Below are 14,072 nucleotides of genomic sequence, written 5' to 3'. Positions count from 1 at the left end.
TACCTCAAGTAGACACATGCCCTGGAGAGAACAATCATGGGAGAAGGAAGGGCTGCTTATGCACAGGGAGACAGCTCAGGGCACAGGAGAGTATGGAGGGATGGTCACTGGGAAGAGGTAACTATGGGGAGGAAGTAGTAGGGGAGCTGTTGCATTATGGTAAACTGTGGTCAATGACATGAGAAAGCATATGTGAACTGCTATATGGAAAGTGAAATCTTCACCCAAATTAAAAAAAAAAAAAAATCTTCACCCAAATCACAATAAATTAAAAAAAAAAAAAAACCTGATAAACCAAGAAAACACTGAAGCTTATTGATTGTGAGAAATATACTAGGATCCTTTCGTTGGCACAGGCAGTTTATTATTAAGAGAATATCATAGACTGTAGCATTGGCATAGTGCCCAAGGCATTTGACTGCTGACCAGAAGGCTGGCGGTTCACACCCACCAGCCACTCCTTAGAAGGGCAATCTGCTTCTTTAGAGATACTGCCTCAGAAACCCAAGGAGGGAATCGACTCAAAGGCAGTGAGTTTGGTTTTGGGTTTTTTTTTTTCCTACTAATTTAGAAACCTAATGGAAAAAGCAAAGAGTAGAACCTTCTAACTTATCTCTTGTTCCCAGTCAAATATCTGTTTATACTTTTCCCATTAATACAGTTGCTTTGCCTTGTTTGTAAATAGATTTGGTTCCTACCCTAAAACTTTCAGTGGGTTTCCTCTCTTCCAGTGGACATATAAAGGGCGTCCTAAAGAGAAAAGCTTCCTCTATGAGATTGTGGCTAATAAAAGAAATGGCATCGATGTGGACAAATGGGATTACTTTGCCAGGTATGCACTGAACACTTAGAGAAGTTTGTTGAAATCCTTGTATAAATTTAATGTTAGTATTTCAGGTATAGTTTCCTTATTGAAAAATTTTTTCCCTCTATCTATGGAATATCTTTAGGGACTGCCATCATCTTGGAATCCAAAATAATTTTGATCACAAGCGCTTTATCAAGTTTGCCCGTGTCTGTGAAGTAGATAAGAAGAAGCATATTTGTACTAGAGAAAAGGTAAGCTACATCAGAGGAAACAATGAGGACGGTGTAGTTTCTGGTCTGAAATCTAGAAATAACCACTCAAGAGTTTGGAAAACTCAGTATGTGGTAAAGAGTCAACCTCTTCGTGCTTAGCCTTTGTAAGTATGTTAAGGCTCTTTTCTTTTCTCTTGCATGGTTAAATAACAAAAATTAAATTGCTGTCAGCATTTATTAAATGTTGTGGTAGGCACTGTTCAAGGTTCTTTACATGGATTAACACAATTCTCACAACCTTATGAGATGGATACTATTATTATTCCATTGAAGAGCTGAGCAAATTGAGGCACAGAAAAGGCATACAATTAATAAGTGGCAAAGTTACAATTTCAACCCACTTTAGCTCCAGAACCTCCTCCTTAATCACTACATTAGTGTTGCAGAAGAATTAAAATCCTTAAATCTTTAGGTCCCTGCTAGATTGCAGACATGTAACTAAGGAGTGATACAGTATTGTATTATAAAAAGTCTTTCTGTTGAGAGTGAAGAATGAAAGAGTAATGATGTCTATATCAATCAGTAAGAATGAAGTTGCAAACCAATAAATAGCTTTATTAATTTGCCTCCCAGTATCCAGTGGGCTCAGGGACTTTAATGAGGCAGCCCTGTGCATAGCCTTCCTGTCTGCCACTGTCCCTTTTCCTTGTCTTACATGTGATCTCACGAGGTTAATATTACCTAATACTACACTAATATTTATTGCATATTTTCCTGCAGGAAGTTGGGAATTTGTATGACATGTTCCACACACGCAACTGTTTACACCGCAGAGCTTACCAGCACAAAGTTGGCAACATCATCGATACAATGTAAGAAATGTGATTGCTATTTCCCTATAAAATTTTCTATGATGCTTTGTTAGAGTATCACACTTGGGCCAAGTTGAGACTTCTGGAAAATTCAAGTGAATTTTAATTGAGTAAATCTGTAATGGTTTCCTTAAACAAGAAAGCAAAATCTAGTACCCAGTAAACTTAATTAGTTGTAGGAAGAGGGGGAGAATGGGCAAAGGGGTGGGTGAAGAGGAGACCAGACATGAAGAGGCAGTGTTGGAAAGACTCAAGACTTCCACACTGGGAGTTGATTACTAGGTATTAGTCATCAAGGTGGTATAGTGCCTAAGGCACTTGACTGCTAACCAGAAGATTGGCATTTCAAACCCACCAGCCACCCTATAGAGGGAAGTATGGGCAATCTACTTCTGTAAAGATTTACCACCTTGGAAACCCAAAGCGGGTCACTATAAGTCAGAATCGACTCAATGGCAGTGAGTTTGGTTTTGGGTTTGAGTCATCAAGGTAATGGGACATGAATAACGGACATTTTGAAATTAATTGAATTAATTTCAAGGATTAAGATTAGTGTCTGTCTATGTCCTATCTAAGTTAGTAGGTTATAGTAAAACCAACAGAAATTGCACTTCTTTCTTACTGGATCAGAACCATAGCAGAAAAGAACAGCCATGTCTCTGTGTGATAGACCTCATGTGAAGTTACCAAAAGCTTCATGTACTAATTCCATGTCTCTAAAATAGCTTTAAATTGATTTATTATAAACTTTTGGGCACATACTCATTTTTACAATTATGTTAAAGAAGTTCTTCTTCATTATGCTTTTTTTTTTGGCCTAAAGCCTGGCTCTTCTTCCTAACTTGGTTAAATGAAAATTATTTAGTTTCTGCATCTGTAAAATTGGGACTGTTTATACCTAGCTTACTGTTGGAAAGATAAAATAATACATCTAAAGCCCTGCATAGTGCCTGGAACATAGTAAGCAGGGTAGCTCATAAGAACATGCACTTAGTATGATCGAGAAGCATTTGTCTTTCTCATGTCATATCTCAAGATTTTATTTCCCTAATGTAGAAAGCTTCCCTTATGTTTAAGCAAACTTAAAGCAAATATTCACAATTTCTCACAACTATAAATTTTTATAAAATGATCTTCTTTAGGATTACAGACGCTTTCCTCAAAGCAGACCCCTACATAGAGATTATAGGTGCTGAAGGAAAAAAGTATCATATTTCTACAGCAATTGATGACATGGAAGCCTTCACTAAGCTAACAGGTAAGAACTAGAAGGTAACGTAAGTGGTCCATCTCAGATAAAGTGTAGGCTGTCCCTGACTTACCAGATGGGTTATTTTCAACATTCAGTGTATTTAAGGTTCCCAGATGATTGTATAGTTTTGTTTGCTTATTTATTTAGAATATTTTATTGTTCTGTAGGTGGAAGTTTACACAGAAAATTAGTTTTCCATTCCATAATTCATCCACATATTGTTTTGTGATATTGATTGCAGTTGCCACAGTGTGTCAGTTCTCTCTACATTGTCAGCATGGGATCCCTTTTTCCATTCATCTGGTTGTGATTATATACTTTTGGATTTGAGTTTTAGCTCTGCCTTGTATTAATAAGGTGGCCTTGACAAATTAATTTAACCTCTCTGAAACTTAGTTTTCTCTTCTCATAAAATGGTAGAAATGATACTTAACCCAAGTGTTTGTTGTGATGCTTAAATGAGGCATGTTTTTGTTGTGTGTCATTGAGTCAATTCCAACTCATAGCAACCCAGTATGACAGAGTAGAACTGCCCATTGGGTTTTCTAGATTGTAATGTTTACAGGAGAAGATTGCCAGGTCTTTTCTCCCGTGGAGCTGCTCCCATTGAACTGCTGACTTCAGTTAGCACTTAACTACCAAACCACCAGGGTTCCTACTTGAAACATGAGTACTTAAAAGTCACTGTTTCTTAATGCATAGTACAGCTGGTCTAATATCATACTAATACCAAAAACTGGCTCACCCTTTTAACACTATTTTTTTTATAAAACACAGGAGAGGAATGTCTCTTCCCACATCAGCAGAAACAGTATCTGCAAATCAGAGTAAGAAGGAGGGAAGAGAGATGAAGGTATAGCACCCAGTTATCTAATGTAGAAAAGTGTAGACTGAGAAATAAAGGTCAACAGAACACAGAGAAATATAAACATTCAGAGTTCTTAGGTATATATCATGAAACTGACTCTGTTTAGCTAAAACTAAAGTTAAAAAGCAGTTACACAGCTTACAAAATCAGCGGGAAGCCTAGAGGCTCTGAAAATGGGCAGAAACAGCAGAAACCCAGAGGCCTAAGACACAGCATCCTACCTAGGGTACCACTGCTGTTCCATCACCACTAGATTTTATTTGCAGCTCACTGTCGGAATAAAACCTAAACCAGTTGTTCATTACAAAATGTCTTTGAAGAACTGATTTTCTTTTTTCTACATTCGTGAACTACTACTTTAAATCATTTCATCAGTCAAACTTACTGCCATCGAGTCAAACCCAATTCATAGTGACCTCTCCTTGGGTTTCCGAGGCTGTATCATTACGGAAGTAGATTGCCCAATCTTCCTTCCGAGGGGTGGCTAGTGGGTTTGAACCGCCAGCCTTCTGGTTCAACAGTATATACCTTTTTAAATCTTGGTATTTCATTTTAATATAACTGAAATTTCATTGAATTGGTAGATAACATTTTTCTGGAGATTTTATACTCTACTGATCCCAAATTGGATGCAGCCCGAGAGATTTTGAAAAAAATCGAATGCCGCAAACTATACAAGTATGTGGGTCAGACTCTTCCTCCAGTGGGACGAGAAAAGATTAAAAGGGTAAGTTGAGTTGTCAGGCACCTTTCTATTACTGAAAGGTGTCGCAATCTCTGTTCTCCAGAGAAAACCATTAACCATTGCAACACCACGGCACTGTATTAAGCCCTTTGCATTCATTCTTATTTAATCTTTACAGAATGCAGAGTTCTTAGACCTGTTTTACAAATGGGTAGACTGAAACTTGAGAGAGATTACATAATTTGCTCACAGAAGCACAGTGAGTGAGCCAGGATTCAAAGTCAGGTCTAACTGACTCCAAACCTTTGCTCTCATCCCAGAAATGAGAAGGGGGCCTCAAATTTTGTTCTAATCTAAAAGCAGAAAAATCAATCTAAGGATAAAGGACTTCAAAATAACCTGTATGATCTTCATTGTGACTTTGAGGACCTGCTTTCAACTACTTAACTTCTTTTACAATGTTATCAGGTCCTCTTGATTATACATATCTGTCTTGTGTAGTTCTAGTATCTGTTTTTCTCTCTTGCCATTTTCCCTCTTTCCCAAAGGTCATTCTCTTTGCCAAAAAGCCAATAATGTGAATCATACTCATAACCACAGTCTACTTCATAATACCTCCTTGGGTTACATTTTACTTCCTTTTGTTTACTAGTAGGTTAATACCACATTTTTTCAATATGTGAACATTTCTTATGCACATTCTCTATATGATTTGTTTAAAGGATGGCAAAAGTGAGAGAGATATGTGTTAGGAATATCCATTTTGTTCTAGCATAATACATTCATGACACAAACATTTAATGATGAAAAACTGGAGTTCTGACATGGGGAGTCTTGTCTTTTCTAGGAAATGTATAAATGCCTTCCACACGAGGTTGCTGATGCTAAACCTAATGTATTGCTACAAGCGAAACTGAAGGCTGAAGATTTCATAGTGGATGTAAGTAGTTAACTTTTTTATATATAAAGTCCTTATCATTATAAAAGTAGTACATGTTCATTATATAAAATTGGGAAAACACAGTTTTGAAAATTTTTTTGACATGTTTTATCAATATGTAATTGTGATCACATAACTAATACTCAAGACAAATGCCCACTACCACTGAGTCGATGCTGACTCATAGCAATCCTATAAAACAGAGTAGTACTGCCCCACAGGATTTCCACAGCTGTAAATCTTTATGGGAGTGGACTGTCTCATTTTTCTCCTGTTTAAACCACTAGGCTTTCAGTTAGCAGCCTAGCGCTTTAACCATCGTGCCACTATGATCCTCTATATGGCTAAGAAAACATTGTGTATATTGATTTAAACATGTTTTTCTGACCAGAAAAGTAATGTATGCCTTTTATTTATTTATTTAAATTTTATTGTGATTTGGGTGAAAGTTTACAGAGCAAATTCATCTTCCATACAGCAGTTCACTTACACTTTGTCTCATGACATTGACTGTCATCTCCGACAGTGCAATAGCTCTCGTCCTTCTTCCTCCCCATAGCCACATGTTCCCTGTGTCCTTCCATCCCATGCATTCCTGCCCTCCGAGCTGTCTCCCTATGTATACACAGCCCTTCTATTCTGATTGATCTCTCCAAAGAGTGTATCTACCTAATGTAAATGTTCAGCTCGTATGCCTGTCCTATGTTTGTATGCCTTTTATTTTTAAAAATTGCCCCCACACACAAAGAAAAGAACTTAGACTTTGACAGAGACTACTATTGTCTTATATCATAAAGAGAGTGTCAAATAGTTTTCTCTTGTTTCCTATAAGAAATTATTTTTGAATCAATAACATTTACAATGTTGTTGTTGTGTTGTTATGTGCCGTTGAGTTGGACCCGACTCATAGCGACCCCTCCTTGGGTTTCCGAGGCAGTATCACTACAGAAGTAGATTGCCCAACCTTCCTTCTGAGGAGTGGCTGGTGGGTTTGAACCGCCAGCCTTCTGGTTAGCAGTCAAGTGCCTTAGGCACTACACTACCAGAGCTCCCTCCCATTTACAATAGCTACCAAAAAATAAAATACTTGGGAATAAATCTTACCAGGGACACAAAAGACCTGTACAAAGAAAACTGTAAAAGACTACTTCAAGAAACCATAAGAGATCTACATAAATGGAAGAACATACCATGCTCGTGGATTGGAAGATTGAACATTGTGAAAATGTCAGTACTACCCAAGGCAATGTACACATTCATTGGAATCCCAATTCTAGATCCCATCAACATTCTTTAAGAATATGGAAAAACCAATCACTAACTTTATATTGAAAGGAAAGAGACCTTGGATAAGCAAAGTATTATTGAAGAAGAGGAACAAAGTAAAAGATCTCACATTCTCGGATCTTAAAACCTACTATACAGCCACAGTAGTCAAAACAGCCTGGTATTGGTACAATGACAGATACATAGACCAATGAAATAGAATTGAGAATCCAGAAATAGATTCATCAACTTGTGGTCAGCTGATCTTTGACAAAGGGCCAAAATCCATTAAATGGGAAAGAGATTGTTGAACAAATGGTGCTGGTCAAACTGGATATCCATTTGCAGAAAAATGAAATAAGATCTATAATTCACACCATCCACAAAAACTAACTCCAGATGGATCAAAGACCTAAATGTGAAACCTAAAACTATAAAGTTCCTCAAGGAAAAACTGGGGCAAGTTTAGGGGCCCTAAAATGTGGCATAAATAGACTATCAAGCATAACCCAAAATGTACAAATAGCAGAAGATAAACTAGATGAATGGGACCTTCTCAAAATTAAATTTCTATGTACTTTCAAAGACTTCTTCAAAAGAGTAAAAAGAGAACCTACAAATTGGGAAAAAATATTTGGCAATGACATATCTGACAAGGGACTTATCTCTAGAACTTATAGAAAACTCCAACACCTCAACAGCAAAAAGACAAATAATCCAATTAAAAAATGGGCAGAAACATGAATAGACACTTCACCAAAGAGGATATTCAGGCAGCCAACAAACATATGAAGAAATGCTCATGATCCTTAGCCATTAGAGAGCTGCAAATCAAAACAACAATGAGATACCATCCTGCCCCAGCACTAGGAGCAAAGTTCAACAAGACAGAAAATAACAAATGCTGGTGAGGATGCAGAGAAATTGGGACTCTCATACACTGCTGGTGGGACTGTAAAATGATTCACCCACTGTGGAAAGCAGTATGGTGATTCCTTAAAAGGTTGGATTAGAAATATCATTTGATCCAGCCATCCCATTACTAGGTATATATCCTAAAGAAGTGAGAACCAGGACAAGAACAGATATATGCACACGCATGTTCATCACAGCACTATTTACAATAGCTGAAAGATGGAAACAACCGAGGTGCCCACCAGCAGAAGAATGGAAAACCAAACTATGGTTCACACACAACAATGGAATACTATGCAACCCTAAAGAATAACGTAGAATTGGCAAAACACCATAACGTGGATGAAGTTGGGGGACATTATGCTGAGTGAAATAAGTTAGTCACAGAAGGACAAATATTGTATTAGTCTGTTATTGTTTATATATGGAAGGAAATTTTCTTTATTAATTACCATGGGTGGGAGGGGAGGGGGGCTGTGATAGTTGGAGCTGTGTGTCAACTTGGCTGGACCACAGTTCTGTGTGGTTTAAGCTGTTGTGGTTATTCCCATGATGGAATCAGATGATTATGTTTGAGCAGGCAATCTGTTGAAAGGGAGTTTCCCTAGGGGTATGGCCTGATTCCAATATATCCAAGGACATCCTGGGAAAAGAAACATTTTCTGTGGATCAGGATTCTGTTGTGCTGCCTACAACTGTCCATGAGTGAACAGTTCACCATTCGGCCTGGAGATCTTGGATTCGTCATTCGTTGGAGTCAACAGCCAGTATACTGCCTGCCAGCCTTGCGCTCCACAGCCCCTGCAGTTGCAAGAGTCGGGAAAAGCCTCCAGCTTGACACTTGATCCAGGAACTTTGGACTTGCCAGCTTCTATACATTTGTGAGCCATTTTCCTAAGATAAATTTCTCTCTCTCTCTCTCTCTCTCTCTATATATATATAAGCTTTACTGGTTTTGTTTCTCTAGAGAACCCAGTCTAACACAGGAGGGAACACTGTTAGATAGGTAGAGACAAGTATTGATTTGGGTGAAGAGAAGGGCATTGTACGAAATGTGAATGATCAACATGATGGCATTGAAGAAGAGGAAGACATAGAGAGATGCATTGAAGGTACAGACAACAAAGATGAACCCTTTTGCACACACAGTACTGCATTGTCAGTGAAGGCAAATACTGATATACAGGAGGATAGATGAGTGGACAGGCTGAACAATCAGGACTGTCTATACAGGGGGGAGTGTGCCTGTGACCACGTACAGGTTTGGCAGACAATGTTTCTACAAATGTATTTGTATGTTCTGTAAGAATTCCCAGGTATACATCAAGCTCAATTGGCATAACATACTATACAAAACATTGTTCCACCTACTACTTTGGCGAGTAGCGACTGGGACCTTAAAAGCTAGGAAGCTGCCATCTAGATTCAACAACGGGTCTCTCCTCGTCAAGAAGAAAGAAGAAAACCAAAATTAATGGAAACAATCAGTCCTAGCGACTGGTACACCATCCGATCTGCAACCTATACAACTATGAGACCAGAAGAACTAGATGGTGCCCAGCTACCACTGCCATCCACTTGGAAGGGATGTAGGAGATCCTGCATAAAGAGGGAGAACAATGTGGAACAAAACTCAAAATCATTTGAGGCAAAAAAAAAAGAAGGTGGGGACCAGGTTTGCTGGTCCAATAGAGCCTGGTGGGTGTAACCACTGAGACTATGGCCCCTAGCTGCCCTTCAGGTCTGGAATTGAACCCACAACTGTGGTTTCCAGCCAAACAAAGTACAGGCATGTGAGTTAAACATTTACCTCAAGTAGACACACGCCCTGGAGAGAACAATCATGGGAGAAGGAAGGGCTGCTTATGCACAGGGAGATAGCTCAGGGTGCAGAAGAGTATGAAGGGATGGACACTGGGAGGAGGTAACTATGGGGAGGAAGTGGGAGGGGAGCTGCTGCATTGTAAATTTTGGTCAATGACATGAGACAAAGTATATGTGAACTGCTGTATGAAAAGTGAATTTACTCTATAAATCTTCACCCAAATCCTAAAAAAAAAAAGAATTCCCAGGTATATAGTAGAGCTGGCAAGGGAAAAGGTTGTCATCACTTCTTGGCCACAACCAGCTACCCAGAGGGAGTGAGTAGTTGGACCTGTGGGCCCAGGACCATAGTCGCAGGGGACATCGAGCTCAGTTGGCATAATATACTACACAAAAACACTGTTTCACATCCTACTTTGGTGAGTAGTGACTGGGATCTTAAAAGTTGTAAGCAGCCATCTAGATGCAACGATGGGTCTTTCCTCATCCAGAGCAAAGAAGAATGAAGAAAACCAAAGATTCATGGAAAAAATTAGTGCAAGAGACTGGTACACTGTGCGATGCTCAGCCTATACAACTAGGAGACCAGAACTAGATGATGCCCGGCTACCATTGTCAACCACTCAAAGGGTGATCTATGTAGGAGATCCTGGATAGAGTGGGAGAACAATGTGGAACAAAACTCAAAATCATTTTTAAAAAAAAAAGGACCAGGTTTGCTGGTCTGATACAGCCTGGTGGAACCCTTGAGACTATGGCCCCTAGCTGCCCTTCAGGTCTGGAATTGAATCCACTTCTGTGGCTTCCAGCCAAACAAAAGACAGGTGTATGAGCTGAACATTAGATAGATACACTCCTTGGAGAGATCAATCATGGGAGAATAGAAAGGCTGTGTATTCACAGGGAGACAGCTCAGGGGGCAGGAGTGCATGGGAGGGAAGGACACAGAGAAGAGGTCAATATGGGAAAGAAGTGGGAGGGGAGCTGTTGCACTGTGGGAAATCACAATCAATGTCCTGAGACAGAGAATATGTGAGCTGCTGTATGGAAAGTGAATTTCCTCTAAACTTGCACCCAATCTTAATAAAAATTTTTAAGAAAATTGTTTTTGGAGTTCTACTCTTCTGACATCTCAGGACTGTGTTCTCTCTTTTAGGAACAACATGATTATAACAGTATGAAAATTTCTTATAGAATAATGAACTTTAAAAATTTATTTATTTATTTATTAAAAACATTCCAGTCAGTGTCTTGAATTGCTTCAAACTAATCCAGTGTGTGGGGAGGGGTAGAGATGAAACAAGATGACATCTCATTTGTTATTGTTGACACATCTTGAGTGAGGGCAGTCCCTCCAGATCGGTATTTTGCCGAGGGACACAGTGACTGGATTGCCCTTGGACCTACTTTTTATTCACTTAGCTGCTGGTTGAAATATATCTCAGATCTCCAGGGCAATATGCGGTTTCCTGTTTCGTGGAGAAAGTCACTCCCCAGAGTGTTTCCCTAGACTCACTGCCCTTATACTCAGTATGTTACTTGGGGAACTGTATCCCCCCACAATGCAGTGCACTACTCCTTGTCAACTCAACAATCTGGTTTGTTTTTTTTTTCCTTAATGTTTGTAGAGTCAGAGTTACTTGCAGAGGTTATGCATATGAGAAGATAAACATATGACTGTTAGACATTGTGGTCCAGTGAATGACTTAACATGACTCTTCTAGCCATGGTCTTTGTGACTCCCACCAGTTGACTGGGTAGGACTATGTTAATATGAGGTACCTGTGGCCCAGCAAGAGGATTAGTTAGCTTGTTAATAATGTAAATAAGGTAAGTAGTGCCCTTGCGGGGGTGAGACCCAGTAAATAAGGTGTATGGAACCCTAATGTGGGGATTGGTCAGTTTTGCCATCCCACTAGGCTTACAATGACCCATCCCAGAGGCAGAAAGGGGACTCTCACTACCACCAGGACAGAGAAGAGCTGGGAGTGGAGTGCATCCTTGGACCAAGGTCCATGCACTGAGACAGCAGAGAGATGGTGGCAGCAAGGGCAGTGGAACCAAGAGACCTGTGAGACAGAAAGGTGGCCTTCCCGGGCCATGGAGCAAGAAAGCCAAGTACCTTCAGGCAAGAGGCTTGCTGGAGGAGTAGGGTACCAACTTTGCACTTTAGTGTGAGGAAAACCCTTCTACATCCTGAAAAGGCAAGTAATTTGCTAATTAAATGTCTTACTATGATATATTAGCATCATCTCAGTTTTAGTTTGACAGTGTACATATATTTGTGTGGTGCATTTGACCATATGTAGCTCCTTTTAGGACTGTGTATAGTAACTTTTATGACTATTTAATGAAATATAAGCATTGTATTTGCAACAGTGGGCTCAAACGTAGCAGTGATTATGCAGGTGGCACAGGACTGGGCAGTGTTTCATTCTGTTGTGCATGGGGTTGCCATGAGTCAACAACAAAAATGAGACATACAGTGTAACTTTACTGTGTAGAATTATTATACAGATTCATAATTGTTGACCTCTAGCTGCTTTTTTGCTTTTGAGACCTTGGTTAGGAATGGGATCCCCAACTATGAAAAATTACTCTTCTGAAAAAAATATATTTTAGCAAATCTGAAAGAAGAAGGAGTTTCTTATAATACAGGAGCTTTGGTGGCACAGTGGTTCACGTGCTTGGCTGCTAACCCAAAGGTCGATAGTTCAAACTCACCAGCACCTCTGCAGGAAAGAGATGGGGCAATCTTCTGTAAAAATGTACAGCCTTGGAAGCCCTACGGGTCAGTTCTGCTCTGTCCCATGGGCTCACCGTGAGTCAGAATTGATTCAGCAGCAGTGAGTTTGCTGTAATACAGTGTAGGAAAAATAGAGATTGTGTTTTATTCTTATTCAAAAGCCAAGGAAATAAGTACTGAAGAGCAAAGGGCAGTTCTTAACAATTGCTGAGAACTGGGTTAGTGTTCATGCTTTACCATGATATGTGGAGGCTGCAGCATGTCCTCCCACATTAAACAATGCTTGTAGGTGATTGTTACTACGGTTGTTGCAGGACTGTGTATGTTACAGTATTCACCTCTGTTGCCTTTAACTCTTGTGCTCTTCCCTGTGCCTTCCCGTGCCTTGATCATTTTGTGCTGCCCTCTGCCTTATTGTACATTCCCTTTCCCTTCACTGGAGTTAATGCCTCTACCATCTGGTTAGTGATGATCTTCCCCTTTTCCCCTCCCACCCCTGGGAACCTTCAAAGTCATTATTTCTGTATGTAAAGTTTTTCTTGACTTTTTATAGGCGTTGTCTCATACAATATTTGTCCTTTTGTGATTAACTAATTTCATAATGTCCTCTAGGTTCATCTGTTATGAGGTGTGTCTCAGATTCATTGTTATTCATTAACATGGTATAGTATTCCATTGCCTGTATGTACCATAGTTTGTTGATCCATTCTGCCGTTGATGGGCACTTGGGTTGTTTCCATCTTTTTGCTATTGTGAATAATGCTGTGATGACCAAGGGTGTGCATATATCTGTTTGTATCATGGCTCTTACTTCTCTAGGACATATATCTAGTAGTGAGATTGCTGGATCATACGGTATTTCTATTCTCAGCTTTTTAAGGAAGTGCCATACCACTTTTCACAGTGATTGTACTGTTTTGCAGTGTATAAGAGTTCCAGTCTCTCCACATGTTCATCAACATTTATTATTTTCTGTTTTTTGAACTTTGCTATTAATTTTGGGGTGAGATGATATCTCATTGTTATTTTTATTTGCATCTCTCTAGTAACTAAAGATTGTGAGCATTTCTTCATGTGTTTGCTAGCCACCTGAATGTCTTCTTTGGTTAAGTGTCTGTTTATGTTCTCTGCCCATTTTTTAATTGGATTATTCATCTTTTTGTTGTGATGATGTTAGAGTTTTCTATAAATTTTGGAGATTAGTCCCTTATCAGATATATCATTGCCAAAATTGTGTTCCCAGTCTGAAGATTCTCTTTTTACTCTTCTAATGAAGTCTTTAGGAGCTCTGGTAGCTTAGTGCCTAAGGCATTTGACTGCTAACCAGAAGTCTGGTGTTTAAAACCCTCCAGCCACTCCTCAGAAAGAAGGTTGGGCAAGCTACTTCCGTAGAGATACCACCTCAGAAACCCAAGAAGGGGTTGCTATGAGTCAAATCGATTCTACAGTAGTGAGGTTTTTTTCTTTCAGTGAAGTCTTTTGATGCACATAAATGTTTAATTTTTAGGAGCTCGCAGTCATCTAATTTGTTTCTGCTGTTTGTACGTTTTGATTTATGTTTGGCAATGTATTTATACCATGTGTTATTGCCCCTAACTTTGCCCTTATTTTTCCTTTGATGATCTTTATGGTTTTAGGCTTTACATTTAGGTCTTTGATCCATCTTGAGTTATTTATTTATTTA

At 39.2% G+C, this 14,072-nt stretch overlaps 1 protein-coding gene across 1 annotated transcript in view; it reads left to right on the top strand.

Moving 5' to 3' along the window:
* Window positions 1-14,072, top strand: part of LOC103191862 (deoxynucleoside triphosphate triphosphohydrolase SAMHD1) — a 70,408-nt gene that overhangs the window by 40,039 nt on the left and 16,297 nt on the right. Inside the window, 6 exon segments of the mRNA XM_042783606.1 lie at window positions 732-832; window positions 951-1,059; window positions 1,801-1,892; window positions 3,035-3,150; window positions 4,597-4,739; window positions 5,545-5,637. Coding sequence (XP_042639540.1) covers window positions 732-832; window positions 951-1,059; window positions 1,801-1,892; window positions 3,035-3,150; window positions 4,597-4,739; window positions 5,545-5,637 — 654 coding nt within the window.

Source organism: Orycteropus afer, unplaced genomic scaffold (genome assembly GCF_000298275.1).
Source record: "Orycteropus afer afer isolate SDZICR_OR568_19922 unplaced genomic scaffold, OryAfe1.0 scaffold00020, whole genome shotgun sequence".
Classification (NCBI taxonomy): Eukaryota; Metazoa; Chordata; class Mammalia; order Tubulidentata; family Orycteropodidae; genus Orycteropus; species Orycteropus afer.
The sequence above is the reverse complement of the archived record's forward strand: the minus strand, read 5'-3'. Positions and strand labels throughout refer to the sequence as shown.